The sequence below is a fragment of the Mesoplodon densirostris genome, chromosome 2, assembly GCF_025265405.1.
Source record: "Mesoplodon densirostris isolate mMesDen1 chromosome 2, mMesDen1 primary haplotype, whole genome shotgun sequence".
NCBI classification, from domain to species: domain Eukaryota; kingdom Metazoa; phylum Chordata; class Mammalia; order Artiodactyla; family Ziphiidae; genus Mesoplodon; species Mesoplodon densirostris.
In genome coordinates, this window is record NC_082662.1 from 88,177,156 (window position 1) to 88,199,632 (window position 22,477).

At 36.2% G+C, this 22,477-nt stretch overlaps 1 protein-coding gene across 1 annotated transcript in view; it reads right to left on the reverse strand.

Moving 5' to 3' along the window:
• DPYD (dihydropyrimidine dehydrogenase) overlaps nucleotides 1–22,477 on the reverse strand; it is an 820,949-nt gene that overhangs the window by 415,773 nt on the left and 382,699 nt on the right. Inside the window, exon 12 of the mRNA XM_060090168.1 lies at nucleotides 6,564–6,748. Within this exon, the coding sequence (XP_059946151.1) occupies nucleotides 6,564–6,748 (185 nt within the window). The remainder of the gene's footprint in view (nucleotides 1–6,563; nucleotides 6,749–22,477) is intronic.

A 22,477-nucleotide genomic window follows, 5' to 3' on the forward strand; every position in this document is an offset into this window, starting at 1 on the left:
GCCTCTCACCATTGTGGCCTCTCCCGTTGCGGAGCACAGGCTCCGGACACACAGGCTCCGCGGCCATGGCTCGCGGGCCCAGCCGCTCCGCGGCATGTGGGATCCTCCGGGATAGGGGCACGAACCCGTGTCCCCTGCATCGGCAGGCGGACTCTCAACCACTGCGCCACCAGGGAAGCCCCCGTCCTCCTGTGTTTTTAAATAAATGTTCTGGTTTTAACCAATTTATCATTGATAAATGGTCTGGATTTACCTATATAATTAAATGTCTAATTTTTACTCCAATTAATAATTAAATAGTCTTTAATCATACTAACTGAGCTAATTGCCCCTCTATTTTCTTTCTCTGGGAAGTTCAAATTCCTAGAACTTTTCTATACACTTAATCATTCTGGTTAAGGTATATTTTTAACCAGAATTAAGTTATACACAGACTACAGCCTCCAATCACAATCTTCTAATTTCAGTTTCAAACTACAGAGGAACTCTCAGGAGAAGCTCTATTGCATTATTATATTTTTAAATTTTAACACATACTGCAGGGGAAGATATCAAGGACTGCTGCTAATTGGCAAGAAAACTAAGATTCCAGAGTTGAAAAGTACCAGGGAAGTAGTTTAGTACAGGGGAACTTAACAGTTAGACATTTGTGTGTTCAAATCTTGGCTTCATTTCTAACAGGATACTGACCTTGAATAGGCTTATCATTTGAGCCTAAAGTAAAGTAGGTAAAGTTGGTATAGTATTTTTACCAGCTATGAAACATAGATAATGATGCCTGTTTAACAGGGTCATTATAACCAAAAACTGTACAATGTATGATAGATGCTAAACAATTAGTGGCTGTTATTTCAACCGTTGACAAGTGAATATAAAAGGCATGTTCCAGAGAGGACAAAAATCAGGGACTACTTCTTTTGAGTCTTCTCTAATAATTCTAGTCAACAATGATTTCTATTCTTTGACTAATTTAGCATTTATTTGTTATAGTAAATTTAGCTTTCTATTACATCATATATATTTTTCTCTAACTATATCACATGGATGAAATAATTGAATTCAAACATCATTATAAGCTCCTTTAGAGAAGGAAGGGTGATGGGTTAATGTGGTTAATTTCTTTTTTTTTTCCTATTACAGAACTTTTTATCTATCCATCTGTCCACATACATGCACACACACACACAGACACATACACACATACACACACTAGTTAAATAAATCCATTACAAAGATACAAGTACAAGTGCAAATTTGAAAATTTATAGCATTTTTTTGTTTACCTGTAGTCATTCTTTCAGTTACATACTCTTTCTTTGGGTACACTGTCAAAATTATCTTAGATAGTCAGTATTCTCTTTAAGTGAAAGAAGAAAACTCAAATATGTTTGGACTCCACTAATATCATAGTATTATAAACAAGTAAGGTGAAGTCATATTGGATCACTTATTAGTACAACTAAAGAAGAGCAAGTTTAATATTTTAAAATAATGACTTACAAGGAGGGAAATGTTGACAAAATGAAAAATATTTCTCTCTCTGTAAATTCCAGATCTGACACTATCACTTCTTTATTCAAACAGTTCCTACCACATGCCTGCTCATTACATACTCCAAATTAAGTTTCCAAACTGGGTATTCTCATCATGTTCTAACGCCAGTATAATAAACCCCAGATCCTTTCTCTCATTTTTCCTATATAGTCTCCATGTTCAGGGCCTCCACTAGCCCAGACTGCCTTTTGGTAAAAAAAAAAAAAAAAAAAAAGCTGTAGCACAGGTGCAAGGCTTAGGGAGCAGGCAGAAAGCACCTTTGTGAAAATTCAAGGAAGGCCCTCCTGCCTCTGAATAGAAGCAGCACAGCAAAAGATGCCATTGTTTGGTGAGTGGAGCTTGGTCTGGATTTCAGCCAACTGGTACCCTTGTTTGGGTAGCCTTTGCACAGTGGGCAAGCTATGCAATCTTATCCAGTAGGTTTCTTTAAGTTCCAGCGATTCAAATCACTCAGTATTCTTCCAGTTTTTCTTATCTTCCCTCTTTACGTGTATCTTGATTTTTATGAAGTCTGCTCACTCCATATCCTGATACCCACCTCCAGGAAGAATCAATCATTATCTCTTCCATACTGCCTCGTGCCTTTACATTTTTTACTATTGAATTTGTTATTTTGTATTATATGTATGCTTCCATAACTATTTGTAAAGCACCATTTTAAAAAACTACTGCTTACTGAATGAATGAATGAATCCATGCATGAATGACTACATGGATAGACAGATGATGCATATGGATGAATAAATGAATGGCTAGATAAAATGCTCTTATTGTGACCTGAAACAGCCTCTTTCAATCTTCATCTGTTAAAATACTATACTTTGACTTTCTATTCAAATCTCCTATTTTATAATTTTTCTCTGATACCATTTTAACAGTCCAAAGGGAATAATCTCTAATAATTCACAAACAATGAATATTTAGAGCTCGGACTTTTTACTAAGAACTTTCCATAAATTCCCTTATGTATTCTTCCCTGAAACCCAATAGGGTAGCAACTTTATTATTGCTCCTTTATTAACAAATCATTTCTTTACCCCTAAGAAGACCACGTCTTAGAGAAATGAAGTGACTTTCCCAAGGTCATACAGTTTGAAAGTATTGTTGAAATCAGATCTGTTTAGTTCAGAGCTCAAATTTCTAACTACTCTATTATACTTCTCCTCATTTATTCACCATGGTACCCTCCCAAAGTCGTGTTAGACCCAACAGCTGGTACTCAATGATTAAATTAACTAATAAAATTTAAGTGAAGCTCACTTCAGATAACTATGGGAATTACTGAAATCCCAACATGTGTGTCTTTAAATAATCACATTTACCTGAAAAGGTGTATTTCAAAGAAATTCTAAATATCCAATTGCAATGATTGCATTGGATTTAATACTATACATTGGATATACATTTAATACTATACATTGGAATTAATACTATAATGTATGTATAAAATCATTTTTTTAAGTCCACTATCTAGTGTTGCATGCTTCCCCAAAGTATAACATAAGACAAGGTGTTATAAACCTTCATTCATGAATACACTTCAGGCACTATATACATTTTTCTAAACTAATGCTACAATGGTAAGAAAACACTAGTTATTTACAGTGCTAATTAACTTATATAACAAATATATTAGTTTTCTTAATTCTTCTTTAAATTCCTTTAAAATCAATTATCCCTAAGTTTTTTCCTATTTAATGATGAATACACTCCTTAATTTGAGTGTACATTAGTAAACTAGCACGCCACTGGCTTGTGTAGCATCAGACCAGTAAGAAGGCTTCAATCAGGGAAACAGGATGCTAAAGAACACACTAGAAGGAAAGTGTTTCTGGAAGAGGAGAAGGAAGCAAAACCTGAAGGACAAGCGTGATACAGACAGGTGAAATGGGTGGAGTTGGGAAAGGCCCAGATGTAGGAGATATCTTGATGTGTTAAGGGAAATTCAAATTGGTATCACAAGCTAAGGAGTTTGGACTTTATCTTGAGTATAAAGAGGAGCCTCTGAAGGGTTTTTTTTTTTTTTTTTGCGGTAAGCGGGCCTCTCACTGTTGAGGCCTCTCCCCTTGCGGAGCACAGGCTCCGGACGTGCAGGCACAGCGGCCATGGCTCACGGGCCCAGCCGCTCCGCGGCATGTGGGATCTTCCCGGACTGGGGCACGAACCCGTGTCCCCTGCATCGGCAGACAGACTCTCAACCACTGCACCACCAGGGAAGCCCAATGATTGCTCATTTTTATCAGCACACATTTATCAGATTCAGGGAAGTAGAAAGGTAACAATGAAGTAAAAAAAAAAAAAAATACCCTTAAGAATCTTTCTGAATAATAATTGTGAAGCACTACAAAACCACCATCATCATAAAATATAGTAAACATTCTCTCTGTCTTTTAATTTAAAAGCTACAAATGGATTTAAATATTTAGAAAACAATAACACACGCCATTCTCCACTTCCTATGTTCAATTTTACCTTTTCAAATCTCTCTAGCATCTCTGCCTTCCCACCATTTTCACTTCTGCAAACTGAATTCACATCTTCACTAGGTTTTATCTGGCGTAGCACAAAAGCCTTTTCCCTTCTGGGTCTACTTTCATTTCTTCAAGGAGTTAACAGACTGGTCAGTGAGATGTCTGGTCAACCAAAAATCGTATTTCACACAAAAAATAAGCAAATTAAAATAAGTGTATGAAAGTCTTTACAGGGATAGAATTGACCAGGCATATATGAGAGAGAGAAGAAAAGAAAATTTAGATAAATAACTCATAAATAAGGGTGTGTACAGCAGTGTTGTTTTATGAGAAAAATAGGTGTGTGAACACACTAGCATAAATCTTTCAACTGTGTTTTCTTAAGAATTATCTCTATTCTGAGACTGTGCTGTTTCCTACTTTTCTCATAAACTTTCTTGTTAATAAATACGAGTAAATATTATCATTTCATGTGTTTGAGTGTTTATTTTAATGCTGTTACTCAGCAAAACAAGAAGCAATCAGCCCTATATTGGTTTCCAAATTGATTTTGAAAATTTTATTAGTCTGAGTAATCCAGAGTTTGAGGACCATTGATGTAGAGGATTTGACTCTAGGAATCAGAAATGTTAAATACTGGAGATGAAACAAGTTTAGTAGATCATGTTTGGTTTAAAAGAAGTGAGTCTGAAGTGTAGGTAAGATATATATCCAAATGGAGTGGTGAATTTGAAATGTAGTTTAGACAAGTGAAGATGTTCAGCAGACAGCTGGATCATGGAAGAGAATGCCCTACTGGAGATACAGATTATGGAGTTACGTGCTCGGGAGCCTTGGGAGAACACTATGAAAATAAGAAATAAGAGTAGAATGAGAAAATTAGAAGAGTGATAAGTTTGGGGACAGAAAAAGTGAAAAAGCCAGAGCAGGAGTCCATCCTGGGTAGCTGTCTTGAACTGTTCCTGATGTGAATTTCTGAGGCCATATGGACTCTCCAAAATACAGATGCTGCAGCAACTAGAGCCAAAACCATTACCGACATGTCTCCTTTGTATTCCCGGATTTCTGTCTGTTAAAATTTCATTCCTTTTCCCCTTTTCTTCCTAGCCTAGTCCCTTTTGATTTATGAATGATTTGGACAGAATTCTTAATTTTAGATTTATCACCTCCCCAAAACACTGCTTCCTTTGTCTCTATGCACAACCAGTAGGCTGTGGTTTACACCCATTCTTAGAGCTTTACCTCTATGGGACAACACACCACCCTCTGGCCCAGATCCCAACATCTCAAGCCCCACTACTCAGAGATGCTGAGGTGAGGTGGGAGTAGGTTGGTTAACTGAACATAAAAAATATGATGTAATCAGTACCAAGTCCAGGCCCTACCTAGTAAGTAAGTAGTCATGGATGAATTACAGAAAGAGTAGAGAACAACCAGAATAGACTAAATGGTGGTGACAAAGAGGAAGAAAAATATTCAAGGAAACGGAAACATTAAAGACAAAGTGAATTGTGCTAGCATGTGAGAAACCAAAGAAACCAAAAGAAGGGAGGCAGGAATTATTTCGTGAATTTAGAGCCTTTCTTGAATAGGAAAGAAAAATAAGGATTTTATTTACAAGAGCAAACTTTTCCAGAAACATTTTATGTAAATGAGGTTACTGTGTCTACATTTAGTTAAATTATAGAGCAAGAAAAGAACAGGGTAGGGCTTCCCTGGTGGCGCAGTGGTTGAGAGTCCGCCTGCCGATGCAGGGGACACGGGTTCGTGCCCCGGTCTGGGAAGATCCCACATGCCGCGGAGCGGCTGGGCCTGTGAGCCATGGCCGTTGAGCCTGTGCGTCCGGAGCCTGTGCTCCGCAAGGGGAGAGGCCACAACAGTGAGAGGCCCGTGTAACCAAAAAAAAAAAAAAAAAAAGAAAAGAACAGAGTATTTTGTCAAAAAGTAAGACAACTGATATCTAGTAGATATGGCTTTTCTCCCCAAGAGCACAAAATTACTGTACCAGAGTACGTTTAACTTTATATTTTATCATTTTTATATTCTGCATTTGTATCATAACAGCAAATAGTGAAAACATAATTACAATGGAAATTTATAAAATATTTGTTTTCTTTTCAATTAGGTGCATATAATTTAGGAAGTGAATAGGAACTCACTGATCCACATGGACAGACAACATAATTTTCTGGACTGTGCAAGATTATTAGGAATATAGATTCTATATCATACTGCATATCATCCAGATTTGATAAATGTATTATCTATGTCTTTAAGCATTGATAACTATTTTGAATACAGGACAAATAACTTCATAGTATTCCACTGGTAGAAATGCACAAATGAATTTTCAATCACCTAAACAGGTCTGCTATCCAGTCCACATTTAAAAAATTTTATCCAAGTAAATATGTATGTGACCTATTGCATATATAGTTACTATATACCTTATAGAAATGCTCATATGAATGAGTAGCAAAAATAAAGAAGTACTTATCCATTGGAAAAAATTAACTGAAATTGATGACAAACACCTACCTGTATATATTTGTGAATGTACCAAGAGGCTTGCTTTCCATCATTCACGGATTCCACTGTAGTGTTAGCCATACCAACAACATCACCACCTGCAAACACCCATGGTTCACTGGTTTGCATAGTTTCTGGATCTACTTCTGGGAGATCCCATCTGTTAAATTTTATAGGGCTCAAGGCTTCTTTTACTGGAAAAAAGTGAAAGACAACAGGCAATGACTAATCTGTGCATCACATAAAAATAATTTGAAAATTAAGAAAAATTATGATGTAATTATTGTTCTAGGGATTCAAACAACTGTTTTTAATGAACCATAAAAATGGAAAGTTAATGAAATATCTTAGTTAACAACACATTCAAAGTGTACTGACTTAACCAATTCAAAATAAAACTCACATGTAGGTGTTAAAGACCACAGATTTGGGCAATGTTTCAGATCTGGTATTTATGTGTAAGAAGTTTGGCAGACTACAGTCCTTTAAATATTCTAATGGTTATAAAATGCATTTTCTAAAACTTTGTCCATGACCATTATTTTCACAAATTTGTTACTACTTGTATGATCCCAAATTTATTCCTGTGTAACACAGATGTAAGTTATATTGTGAATTTGAATCAACTGCCAATCTCTTTCTTTCACAGCAAGTTTTATGAACAAAACAAGACAATATCTTCTACGTTTCCATCAAATTACTTACACTTAATGTTAAGAGATTTAATGGACCCAGAATACAGTTACATTTAGCCAGCAATTTCTGTTTTATTTTGTAAAAATCTACAAATGCAACCATTAACATTAGTTCCTTGTGGAAATTGCTCTGTAAAAGCGATTTAAATTATCTGCTAAATATGCTGTGTTCCAATGAATCCAAACATGTCAGGAAAAGGAAGAGGTTGAGTCCTTTTAAGAAAAATTACCTAAAGGAAACTCACTCGTCACAGGATCTGGATATTTGGAAAAGATAAAAGAAACTAAGTTAGATTAAGGGGTTGATCTAGAGAAGAAATAAAGAACGGTAGACAGTACCATATATGATGGAGCAAACTGAGCCAGTGTTTAAGATAAAATGTTCTTTCCAGGTATTCATATCATGAATTTTAAGCACAGCTTCTCAAGATAGACTAAGGGAGCTATTTTTTACTCCAATTGAAAAGAAAATATAACAATATAAACAAAAGGAGAAAATATTGGAAGTTCTTAGAATACAAAAATTAGTTGTTGAATAGATGAATAATTTAAGTTTAAAATAAAATAGCCAAATGTTATTCTAAAATTATTTTTTTCTGAGCAATAATAGAAAAAAAACCATAAAAATAAACACTGGTGCATATTTGTAGCTTTCTACTTGAAGAATATTAGAATTCTAGAAAACTATTAAGGGACTACTGTTGATTGTGTTTTCCCCACAAGACTGTAGGTTCTATGAGAACAAGATGCTATGCTGCTTACCACTGTGCCACCAAGCCTAGCACAGCACTTAAAACATAAGAGACACTCAATTCAATGGATGGATGGATGGATTGATGGATGGATGAGTAGATGGATCAATGCCATCATGCTCAGGTTTTTATTTAAAAATCTTCTATTGTTTGTATCTCTGATGCAATTTCACCCTTCATTGAGAGTAAAATTAAATATTCATGTAATTATTTTCAATACAGAATGGCATTCTGAGAAGATTTTTCTATTGTCTTTAAAGGTCACATGAAAAGAGACCTTTAGCATTTGCTCCCTGTTGCATAACAGATCATCACTACCATCTGTTGACAGTAACCTGAGTTGCAAAACGTCGATAGTGAGCATGGCTTGTCAATTCAACCTATTATAATAATGGTAACTGTAACACACCATCATTGAATGGTATAGAGACATACACACACACACACACACACACACACTCACTCACATGCAAGGGGTAAAAAATAATTCTCCTGTATAAGAAATGACCTTATTTGTCCAAGACTTTGATACAACCTTGTCCTACATAGAGATCTGAAATAAAGACGGTCTTTAAATGAGAAGAAATTCAAAATTATTTCACTAGGAGATCAAAGCTCTTTTATACATTTTCCTCATTTTTTTACAAGAATATCCTTGAAGATTAGCACAGATTTCACTCTAAGCTTGAGCAATGCAGGGATTATGCCTTAGTTATCTTTGATTTCCCACAGCAGCTATTAAAGTCAAAGACATATATACTGTGAAGTTATTGAAGCTTAAGCTTCAGGGTCCCTCACTTGCATGGGCCTCTTTCAAGACCTAAATTTGAATTTGTAACTTTTTTCTTTTTTATAGAAAGTCCTCAAGTTATATAGGCTTCAGGTCTCGCAAAACTTGAATCTACTCTTCAGTACAGTGCACCTTAAATAGTAGATGCTGAATAAATGCTTGCTGAATTAAGTTGAAGTTCATGAGTAACGTGCTTTATAACTTTTTTATGATTTACAAATGCATATGGTATGATTCACTTTAATATTAGAGCTCTATCACTAACTCAGTCAATAAATAGGAGACATTACTAGAAGTTTAATAAGTAATTCTTGCATTTCTTAAAATATTTAGCACCAACACTATAAGTCAACTTAGGAATATTTATTTGTGAATTCAAAAGCACTATTCTATTCATGGGTCTTTCCATTGGATACACTTTGTATTACTTTATGTCTCTAAACATTCATACATACTCATGTTTACTTTTTAAAATATGCTCTCTTTCCTCAATATTTAACTCAATTATAACTTGAAGTCAGACCTGAATATAAACTTTTAATTTTTGTATCATTTGTAACATCCAACTAACCTCACAAATAATCAAATAACTATGACACTGTATTCCAAAACAGAATTTTTCTCTCACAGTAAAAATTATCTCAGACCTCTTTTGAAAATCACCTATTTAATTTTCCCCCTACTCTTTTTAGAGTTTAACATGTTTAACATGTTCATAGTTTCATTTAAGAAATAAATAGAAAAAATGAGATCAAGCAATTGGTTATGATGTTATTAAATAGTATAGCAAAGCTTACATCAATCAAAATAGAGATCATTTGTTTGCATTTTAATATCTAATATTTTAACTTTTTCTTTGTCCAAATGATAAAGGATCATTGAAAAAATAGAAAAAATTGAATAAAATAGAACATGGACAGCTTATAAGAATATAAGCGATGCTTTAGTGGGTCAGAAATGTTTTCAATCAGTGGCACTAAGCAGCTAACACAAGAATGACTATTCATTACAACTTGAACATCAAATGATTAGGATCGTTTCCCTGTAGGCACAGTGGACTCAATATTTAAACATGAGAGACAGAGAGAGGGGATTAATTAATTTTTTGAAACTTTGTTGATTCTGATTGTGGATCCTAATAACACTTTTCACGATTTCGATGACTCTTTTGAAATGTAGCTATTTCTATTACTTAATCATATTTTTAAAGCTCCAAAGTATTTAATTTAGAACTCAAATTAAGGATTTAGTGAAAAAAATCTATATGCTTTTATTCATAATTTGTCAGGAAGGAGTTCATTTATTTAGCTGCTTCTTATTAGAGGGACTTTCATCCTCCTCGTCATTGTAACTATCCTTCTATGGACTCCTCACAGCTCTCTTACATCTCTGCTGATACGTTTAACTTGGAATACAATAAAAATAAGTCTCAGAAGGACATCTTCTGTTTTGCCTTTATCTAGCTTGGAAGGAATGAAAGCATAAGTGGATGAAAAATGTATATTTACATTTGCAAACCAAATAACTGCTTGCCATATCCTATGAAGTGTTAAATGAATATTAATAGAAGGATTGTATTATTTTCTTTCTTGTTTATAAAATAATGGGGGTGGGGGAAGAGGGATTTTCTGTTATGATCATACACAGTTTCCCCACAGATTTCCATGAGATTGCATCCTGCTGGAGACTGCAGCATATGTCCTGGTAGTTCCATAGATGAACAGAAAAAGAACTTGAAAAAGAATCCCAAAACGTGCTTATTCACAGTCTATATTATTCTGCAAATGGGATAGAAATGTGTTAAATGTTATGGTGCCTGGAATTTTATGCAGTCTTTAAAAGGAATGAAAACATCCTTAATTCATACCAAACATTCAAGATTTATGTTAATTTTCTGCTTTAATCACTACTATGTTCGAATGAGCTTATTTAAAAAACAAAGACACTCTGAGGTAGCTTTAAAACAAGAAATGGTTTTGAAATAGGAACTTTTAGTCAACTTAATGTTATGCATGAGATGATTTTTTTATATAGACTTAATTGTATTGTGACACACAAGTTCTTCAATAAGCCACAGCTTAAAATTGCAGAAACCGTCCCTCAGGGACACATCACTGGCAGATGCAGATTGCCAAGGTCAATTAAACTGATGTAGCTGTGCTGTCATATATGTAGAAGAGAAACCCACAAGCATATGACAAGTATATTTCTCAGTATTTATAAAAAGATGTCAAGAATGTTATATTTTAGTACATAAATATAAATTAATTCTCCATAAACAATAAAACAATACAACAGAAATCATAATGAAGAACGATTATTAGTATTCTTTGGAGAGTCTGAGATTCCTTAAAACAATGGGAGGAATAAAAAATTTCAACATTTATAATAAAATGATATCTTGAAAACAGATGAATTCATCAATGTGCTTCTTTAATTTTACGTAACGTATTAGCCAAGAGGACCAAAGCACAATGAAACAAAAAGGTGAGCTGAGGCAATAATCTCAGTAAATCAGAGCTGAAAGCAAAATCTCAGCAAGAGTAAATAAATTCTAATTACAGGGCCAGGATATCAGAGTTGTGTTTAAATAGAATAACCTGGGGTAAGGACGGGACAGAACCACAGAATGCCTTCAACTAAGAATATCAAGTCTGGTTGGCACGAGCTTTGTTCTCACACCTCCCTTCTGCCTCTGAGTATTCGAATCAATATGCTGTCCATTCCCAAACACAATGGAGCGGACAATGCCAATTCATCATTTTCTTTCTGTAAATCCCTCAAATTCAACCTTGATACTGTACCTTCCTGCTCCTACAAAACCTCAAGTACCTCTGATTCTTTTTTTTTTTTTTTTTTTTTTTTTGCGGTACGTGGGCCTCTCACTGTTGTGACCTCTCCCGTTGCGGAGCACAGGCTCCGGACGCGCAGGCTCAGCGGCCATGGCTCACGGGCCCAGCTGCTCCGCGGCATGTGGGATCTTCCCGGACCGGGGCACGAACTCGTGTCCCCTGCATCGGCAGGCAGACTCAACCACTGCACCACGAGGGAAGTCCCCTCTGATTCTTTTTACACTATTGTCTTTCTCATATTCTCCTCTCTCATCTCCTATGTTGAAAAACTGGTCTTAACCTGATTCTCTCTTCTCACTGCCATTCTTACATCTTCTTTTATCTAATTTCTGGAGTAATTTACACTACCTACATTTTTTACCACCCAATTATTCCCTCCAGTGTATCCCTCTTATGAAAATTTGGTCTCTACGGTCACCAAATTCCATGACTTCAGTTCTCCTCCTTTTTGCCTTTCTATAGCATCCAATAGACGAATCAGGGTAATTTTGATCTCCTTCTCTGATTTGCGGAATGCTACTCTATCCAGACTCTCCTCCTTTTTAAACTGTCCTTAGGCTCTATCTGGCTCCTCCTCATCTTGTCATCATCCTCTTCCCAGCTCTCAAATATTGTCTACTACACTTTTCTGTGTCAGAAATTATAGTTGTCTTGTGCTTTTTAACTTCACCTCTCTGGAAATGACCTCAAACATTACCTGCTTTTTTATTCTGACACTTCTAGCTGCCTGTTAGAGATTCCAATGTGGATGCTCTACTGTCCCTTCTAAATTGTCACATCTAAAACCCAGTTCACAAGCTTCCTGTGGGATTTTCACATTTCACAATTATTAGTAAGCTTGCTTTTTCACATCTCCTACTCAATGTGACCACCAAAGCTTCACTGAAACTCTTATCACTAAGATGATCCCGATTGCCACATCCAATGACCCTTCCCGTCATCACCTCACTTCAGGAACGAGGGTGGGGTGGGGTGAGACACCCAGAGAACAAGATTTAAGAAGGTCCTTAGGCTCAAGATCGTGCAAGGGCAGGTCGGTGCCTCAACTGTCTCACCCTACGCGTGGCACTGTCTTCCTTGATTTCTCAGTAGCATTCAACAGATGACTACTTCCTCCTCATAAAACTCCCTTATCTTGGCTTCAATGACACCACACTTTCCGCTTTTCCATTTGCCTCCATGATCACTCTTTAACATTTACTGCTGCTTTTTCCTATTCTTCCTTCTCAAAAAAACCTAGAAATAGATCTTAGTCTTGGCATAATCTTTGAATCTTTTCTCTCCACTTATCTCAACATGCAGTCAGTTACCATGTTCTAACAATTCAACCAAAGGAAATTCTCTCCTAGTTACTTCTTACATCTCATTTATATCATCCTCACCTAATGAAGAATGTTAAGGAAAGCAATCAGCATTCATTGATCCCTTGTGTGAGGCAGACATGATGCTGAATAATTCCATACAGTAGTCTCATTTAGACCACAGCACAACTCTTTAAGGTAGGTATCAGCATCCTAAATACAGCCAAGAGGTGGTAAAGCCAGTATGTGAATCCAGTTATTTCTCACTCCAAAGCTCTCCTTGCCACTGACCCTTGGTGTGAGGGAAAGAAAAAGCCAGGAATAGGCCAAAAACAGTCTCTTAAAGTTTCACTATTGGGAACCACGGGAATAATTAAAATGAAGCAGATTGGGGTTGGAGGGGCAGCAATTATCTTTCTTCTAGGTCTTATTTCCACAATTAGAGAATCAGCTCATTGTAGAGAAGAAACCCAAGTATTTTCCAAAAGCTTCTCAAAGCTTCTAAAGAAAGTCTCTACAGTGACAAACACACTGGTTAGAGAAGAATAGGCACTTGGCTAATTTCTTCTGATTGATTTAACTATTTGACTTTCCTACTGCTATGGTTAAATAATGCTCAGTTTGGATATGCTTGTAGAATTCAGGCAGTGTAAAAGTACAGATTTAATTTTCTTTCCCTCCATGCCCAAGACAAGCTGAGGCTCCCCAAGTTAAATACAAAAGATGGATGTCAATAATAGCCTGTAGCAACTCCTTTTGTTTTACTTGTATTCTATAGGGAGTCTCATTCTCATTTCCTAAACTGACCAACTAATCAATTCAGAATTAAAATTGTCTAAGCACTTCACCTTGATTTGCTTATTTCTCTGCAATAATTCCATCTATTTAAAACACTAAACTCCTTGAAGATTTGATTTCATTTTCTCTGTAAGAGATCTCCTCAAGGAGGTCAGTGTCCTTGAGGAAAATATATGGGGATTGTTTTTCAAATTCTCAGTTGGATTCCCAAATGCTGCACTTTGATTTGCTTATTTATATTCAACGATACCATCTACTTAAGACTACAAACTCCTTGAAGGAATAGATCATCCTTTAATCTGATTTGGACCATAATCATCATAATTCTATGCACATTTGGGTGCCTAATACCTCTTGATAATTAGGAGACAGTGAAAAAAGTGGAAAGGCTACTGAAATATTTTACGTATACTTCTCAGTGAAAGAACTTTTTTAAATGCTGGATGATACCATCAAGTGATATAAATAACTACAGAAAGGGGTTAAAAATGTTTAATATAAAATCCTCATTTGCTGCATTTAAAGCATAAATAAAAACAAATAGAAAGCCAGAAGTAAATTACACTACTTGTGAAAACAATATTATTAAAATATAAGTGAATACTGAAAAATATTTTAATTAACAAAATAAATCAAATGGAAAAGATTCTCTAAATAGAGCTTTAAAAGTAAGTCTATGTGTGTTTGACTGCCATGACTAATTATGTATCCATGTAATGTGTGTTCAATTTGGGCTTATTTAAATAGCAGAAATGCTCATTAGCTGCAGTATATCTGTGAAGCTTCAGTAAACAGTTTAATGGTTTTTATGTTTAACCAATTTCATAAGTTCCTGTAATTTTAGCTTTAGCAGCTCATTAATGTTACTTTTTGATATCCATCTTATGACTTTTTTTTTCCCTTGTCAATCGGCTGTAGGCATACTTCAGTGCAAAATTAAAACATACAGTAGAATTTATTTTAAACAATTTTAGCACATAAGTAAATGCACAATTCAAAAATATAGCTTCTTTATATAGAGTACTGGTTGTATTACCATGCAGTCAAGAACTATCTTTGGTATTGACAAAGGCTATATTCAATAGAATTCAGGACGACAATAATGACAAACATTTATCGAGTGCTCCAGGAACATGTGGTTGGTTTTGGATGAGGCAATGTATATGTTATCTCACTGGATCTTCACAGAATAGGTATTATTTTAATTTTACAGCTGAGGAAACTGAGACTGAGATGTTACACAGATCACATTCTCAGGATTTGAACCTAACTACAAATCCACCACAGCTGTACCAACTGGGAATACCTTCAGAGGCATTTGGAGATAAACACCTAGACCTTAGTAGAGGGCCCTACATCTTGGGATTAGATATAGTCATATGATGGATGAAATTCAAGAGAAAGAACACAAACCTGGGTAAAAATAGAATGAACCATTTATTTTTTAAAGTGGCAGCAATCACAACCTGAACTAAAGCCAGAAGAGGAATCATCAGAGTTTCATGAGAATCAAGATGTTTCTGAGCCATACAGACAAGAAGTGATCCTTTCAAGAAATGTCAGATACAAGAGGAATGTAAGGTAGGTAACCAGATTTGGGGATCTGGAGTTCAATGAGCAGTAAAAAGATGACATGTGCAGGTAAATGATGAAGGCAAAAGGCAGAATAAAAGGGGTTAAGGAGAAAGGATCTGGCACAGACAGCAAGGCAGTGCATACAGGATGTTCTTCTGGGACTTTAATAATGATTGCATAGGAAAAAAATATGGCACTAGCTTGCATTGGTTCATTCAAGTAGCAAATATTGTCTGCCGTGTACTAAATCCAGCTGTAGGCACTGTAGTAAACCACAGATAAGGGAACTGTCCTTGTGGGATGTACATTTCAGTTGGCAGAAGATAAAAAATAAAAGGTAAACAAGTAAGTGAACTATATGATAGTGAAAATGGCTATGAAGAGAGATATATCAATGAGAGTGTTATGAGGTGAGGGGGCTGAGAAATGGAAGATCATGGTGGGGATGGAGGGGCACAGAGGGCTCTTTGATGAGATGACATCTGAGTTAAAACAAAGGATAAGAATGAGCCAGCATGTGAAGACCTTGAGGCAGATCATTCCAGGCAGAGGGAACTGTTACAGAGGAGTTAGAATGAGCTGAAGTTGATGCACTTGAAGAGTAGAAGCGAGGCTTTATGTACGTGGAAGAAAGCAAGCAAGAGAAGAGGAGAGGGGGCCTAGAGATAGGCAGAGGCCTGATCAAGGAGGGCTTCATAAGCTGTGGGAAGAATTTTATTCTAAATAAAGTAGGAAACCACTGGAGGGTTTGGAACAGGGGAATGAAATGATGTAATTCCTGTTTATAAAGCTGATTCTGGTAGGATTATAAGGAAGCAAGAGTAAATGCAGGGTGACCAGTGAGGAAGCTACTATTTTCAATGCAAGTGAAAGTATCAAGCATCTGACCATTCCCTCAACAGAAGGAGGACTTGCTGGTCTTCACGTGATACTTTACATAAACATTGCTTTCATATGCTTTTGTCTTTACTGTGAATTTTCTGTAGCAGTATTTAGAATAAAGCAATCATTTCATTCTATTCATCCCAACATTTATCCATCTCTTCATTCATCCATTTATCCACTCATTCAGTGAACCCTTGAGACTGTGCTGGGTACTTTGGGTTAAAATATGAATAAATTACCCTGCAGTCCTACTGTCAACATAATTTAGAGTATATAAGGTGTATAGGTTGAAATAAGAGAGAAGCAGGGGCCAAAAAAGAGACACAAAACTAATTATATGTTTCCCTCTGTGTGTGAGGGGAACATATTTTATTGACATGGCCCTTTAGATTTCAGGTACCCACCAACTTTAGAATAAAATTCAGATACTTTAGCCTAACACTAAGACATTTTGTGAATTAGCAATGATACATTTCTCCACCTTTACTATTTCTCGTTGTGTGCATTATGATCTAGCCAAAGGAATTACCCCTTGTATGTATCTAGCCTGTTCACTGTGATGAAATGTGCTTTCCCATCTCTAGTCTCTTAATTCCTGTCCAGTCCTCATCTCTATTACCAATGCCACTGCCTCCATAAAAACTTCTCTGATGCTTACAATCGGAAGTCATCTCTCCACCCTGTGTGTTATGCTAGCAGTTTATCTATTTCTCCTTGAGTCTACCTAATGGCATTTTGCATTTTCCCCTCTCTATTAGACTGCAAGCTCCTGTAGACAGGGACAATGTATTTTTTGTGTGTGTGTGAACCCAGGAGAACCTAACCCAGAATGTTGTAAACTCAACAAATATAGAATGAAAGAATGGGAAATAAGGTCCCACAAGTATGTAGGAGGGCAGATTAGAAGAGTGTTAAAATTAAATTGAAGCATTTGGTTTCAATCCCACCATCAGGGGAGAATAATTTTAGATTCTAAACTATGAGAGTAATACAATGATACTGGTGATGTAGTAGCCCATTTGGCAGCAGTGTGCAAATACAGGGAAAACATTGGGCCATGTTAAATAAAGTGAATTTTCAATACGCTTTTCAGAGGTCTTGGAAAATCTCTGGATGTTCACTGAACATAATATGCTTGACACTCTTTCGTGCACTTGTATGGAAAAAATCGTTGTGTAAATGAAAGTCCTTTGAAAACATTTGAAAAGCTTCATAATTATAAAATATTATAAGAATGGCTAGCATGGAAAAAAGGTTGGCACTAGATAGCACTAGAACATATAAAGCTTAGGTGAGACCTCTGAATGTATGTTCAAGTAAGTGCTGGCTTTCTCCTCCAGCAATGCCAGCACATTCGGGACACCTAATAAATTACATGTGAATATTACATTTGAATTAGATAGCTTCCATACTGGGGGGCTATCTATTAAATATGATTCAATGTAATTTTCCAACTAATGAAATTACAACTTACATGTATGTAGGTCAATATCTAATTTAACCAAAGACTATTTTAAATATGTATACTGTTATTTTTATTTTGTGATTTGAGCCAAGAATACAAATGCAAAGTAATTAACAAAAATAATCTGTAATACCAAATACATATTACTAAGAACATTAGTAGACAATCTACATCATTACTAAATTTATAATTTCACTAAATTTTACATCTTGATTTTACATCTCACAGCAGCAGCTTACTGTAGTTTAACACTTCGCAAGAATATTTGGTTGCAGAATAAACCTTTAGTATACCATAAGCTAACTAGTATTTAAAAGACAAATATAATAGGCTATGGTAAACAAAGCTCTGGACACGTGTTGCACTCACTCTATGTTGAATAACATTTTCCTACGTTTTAACACTCACTCTATGTTGAATAACATTTTCCTACGTTTTAAGATTTCTGTTCTCTGAAACAATTATGTTATTTTGTCCATTTTCTACCTTCTTTCCCCAGCAAAACTCGTTACATGCCGCTGCTCTACTTCTTGTATGTAATCTTTGATTTGATGGAAAAGTACTGATTTATCCACTGTCTCCCTGTAAGAATGCATATGATATCAACCACTAGTGAAACCTGGAAAACAAAGATAAGGGAAGGCTCTGAACAGAGCTATTCACTGGGGAAACAAACCTATTCCTATGCAGTTATTAGAGGGAAGTAAAATAATTACAGAAATATCATGTTGGGCTTCAAATGGATGTCTAAGGCAGTTGTAAGTGATGTGATGTTGAGTCCAAATCACTTTCAACACTGTTATCAGTTTGACCTCCCTCCTCATCACCTTCACCCCTTTAAAATAATTCCAAAGAAAAACTGTGCAAAGATTCCATTATTTTGGATGGTTACTCTGCAGAAATGCCAGGACTTGCTTTAAATCCTACCACTTTATCCTCACTCTGCACAGTGTATTCTATAATAGAAAGACAATAAATCTGTCAGCCAGAAAAAAATCTGATAATTAGGACAATTTTTAAGAAAGTATGTACAGTTTTACTGTTGGTTTCCTGAGAATGCTTCTTGCCTAAAATACAGTTAAAAGCCAGACAATGTACAGGGAGGACTAAAAAAAGATTCATTCTCATCACTGGGCCAACGATACAAAGGATATATCAATCTGTTATTACTCAGGCATTATGAAATGAAATGGTAGCATCAGGAACCAAATGCATTAGTGAAAGGGGGAAGGTACAGACCATGGATTAAAACTGTCTTGATGCCATGTCCTCCAAAGATATTTACGACCTAAAAAGCAGCAATAACAAAAGCTGATTTTTTTCCTCTTCATAATATGGTAGGTGAGATCCTACTGGATTTCCAAATACCACATGTCCTCTTTCATCATACTTTTAAGAAGTTGTTATCTAAAGTACAAGTTATAACAGCTTTTATTCACTAATTCAATCAATGAATAACCACTGTTCTGGGCACTAGGTTATGACAGTGAAAAGATAGACAAATGATAGATAATGATTCTTAACGTCTCTTTTCAATCAGAATGTTCTTAGTTCTAGTCCTATTTCCAGTTGTTGAATGGATTAGCAAATCCAAATGACACACACCACCATTTCCCTCAGATCTGTTCTGTCTGCTGCATTTGTGAGTTCTGTAGGCATTATGGATATCTGATCAGATTCCCATGCTACATACTCCATATTCCACCCCTTTATCAGATGACCAAACCCTGACTGTCTATGTAAAAAATATGTCTGGATTCTGAATGTTCTTCTGCAGTTCTATGTCCTTTAACTTAATCTGGGCCTTAATTAGTAGCCACGCAAACTGACAACAACAGTCTTTTAACTGGTTTCATCAATACTATTCTGTCTTAATCCCAGGCCACCTTGGAGCAACATGCTTATTCCACACTCCTGTTGCTTCCTTCCATGTGGGGAAACAATTATTGGTATAACACTCGTGGTGTCTCTTTGTATCTTACTCACCTCTCTCAGAAAAGCTGAATTCAGTAATTATAATTAGTGGATCTGGAAGAAGAAATTAGGCATGCATGACACACCCTTGTCAAGCCTATAGCTTGGCAGCTGCCCAGTTGAGCACAGGTTGTCTCCCTCCCTGAACACTGAAAATCTTACTGCTGCAGCTTCCCAACAGGGGACCCGCAATTGTTGGATCTTACCTGTGACTGGTGAGTAACTTTGCTTATTTCAGGCATCCAATACTAGGAAACACACTTGTCTTCTGATATGAACCACCTCAAAGGTGACTTCATGGTTTCTAACTCCCAACTATTTGAAGAATATTACAAATGCTGCAAACCCAAGCAGAGAGATGGAAGATCCATCACCTACCAGAATTACCTCATTAACATAAAGGTCTCTCCCATATTTAAACCCCCTCATTTGTCACCTGGGTGTCTATAGGATAAAATTCAAAACCCCTGGCTTAGCATATAAGTCTCTTAACTCCACATAAATTTGTAGCCAAATTTCCTGCCATCTTACCCCTACCCACTTCCCAACTTTTCTTACCATACAGCATCTGTTCCAGCTAAACAGACTTTCTCACTATTGTCTGGTCACCTGAGGCCATTCATCAGCTTGTACTTTGTGTATGAATATTCCCTCTAACAGAGAAACTCCTACTCAAGCCCTAAAACCCAGTCCAAATATCATCTCAAATTAGCACATTATGCTACAATTTATGTATTTACATGCCTGTTTCTCTCATTAGCCTATGAGTCCCTGGGAGCAAAGACTCTCTTTTACTCATGCTTGTATTCTTAGTGACTGGACAGGGCCTATAACATATTTGGATATTATAAAATGTTCATTGTATGAAAAATAATGAGAATGAATAGTAAAAATCATAAAATTAAAAGTTCAATTTTAGAAATAAAAATGAAAAATTCAGACCTTCATTTATAAAGATGAGAACATGCATGAAATAAGTAGGCTGATGACAACTTTCTAAAGACATGCTGGTTTTTTTAATATAGCTTTTAAAAATGACTGTAAAATGACTACTTAATCTAACAGGATGGTGTTGAGCAAGTTGCATAATCTCCCCGTGGCTCCCTCCCTTCCACCCCCATTCCACCTGGAAACTCCTACACATCACTCAGCCTTCAACTTACAACCCACTTCCTCTAGGAAGTTTCTCTGAACCTTCAGACTATGTTTTGCGCTTCCCTGGGACTCTAACCTTCTCCCAGCACAATTGATTAAACTGCATTCCTGGAGACAAAGTTTGCATTCACCTTTTCCACACTTTATCCCCAGAATACAGCCCAGGGCCTGGAATAGCAGGCCATCAGAAGTCATTAGCTCAACAAATAAATCTGTGAAATTAGAAGTCTAGAATACATTATCTCTTAAATCCCTTCCAGCACGTTTGGAAATGTATGTAAGGAAAACTTCAATGCAAGTTACTGTATTGTAACATATCCATAAGTTACATTGGACTGACAACTTTATTTTTCAGTTCTTTCTCATCCATTCTTAGTTGTATTAATCAGTAGTGAGGCCCTTCCTCTAACATTTGTGCCATTAGTTTAAAAGTTCTCCGATCTATCAATAAAGTGCAGTATTCCTTAACCTGTTCTTTGAAACTATACTGTAAACATTTCTGTTTATAAAAATGCATGCAACAGGGATAATCTGACCAATTATGACACATTTTCAACTTGGTACTCCATTCCTTCCCCTTCCTCTTTATTTTTGGTAAGGCAGAAGAGGAATGATGAAAGCTGAAGGCCACAAAGAGTGGGCAATTGTTCAAAGAAAAGTTTGCTGAATCCTAAGTGCCATGAGTGGCTTCCGAAGGATGTACTTTATTGTTTGAAAAATGAAACATATTGGTTAAAAAAAAGGGGGTTATTAAAATGCCTCAGTGTTCCCACTTCCATTAGAGAAGTAGCATATAAGTAACATTTTAATAAGGAAAAAAAATCAAACATACTGATGCCATGTCTTTTCAAGCACAGGTAACTATTATTATTGGGCACTTGACTCATCTAGTGCTCAGTTTAAAACATCTTTTCTAGGTTTTTCCCAACACCTAAAATAATTGAGGAAAAAATGGGCCCATTTGAAACATTTCTGAATATCTGCATTGTCACAGTCTCATGCACACCATTTCTTGCCTACCTAGCAATTTCTAGCTCTGGCTTAGACCAGAACAAGGCAAACTAACCCATGGCCTGCATGTTTTCTCAGGGTGGGAGGCAAGTGAATCAAACTACACTTGAAGCTAGTACTGGCAGAACCTTCTATTTACCCCATGAGGTTTTGAAATAATTTTCTGAGGGAACTGGTAAGCAATTTTAAAGCCTCTCCACCACCGTCCCCCTCCCCCCCAACCCCCCCCCCCAAAAAATCTCATTCCCTTATGGAACTAATTGCAACTAATGCTATGAAGGAAGTTGCTTTCTGAGGGTTTCCTTAAATCTTCAGAAAGAACTGGGCTTCGTGTTTCCTTGTCTCTAGTAAGATGAGCAGGAAGAAAATGTAGGCACTGGGTGAAGGGTATAAACTCCTTTCCTAGAAGAAAAGCCATGCACTCCCTGCTATGCCCGGAGAATTCAGTCACCTGTGATTTGCTCTCCTGATCAGTGCTGTGCAGCATTATCCCGAGTCAGTTTTACACACCATTCATCCTATCTTTCCTTCCAAAAACAAAGGTTTTTAATCTTAGTTATCTCATACCACAATTTTCAAATGCTTAAGAGCTGAAACTTAGTATCCTCTAAAGTGTTTCTCTTTCCATTTTAAGATAAAAGTGAGCAAACAAACCAAAAATTTGGCCCAG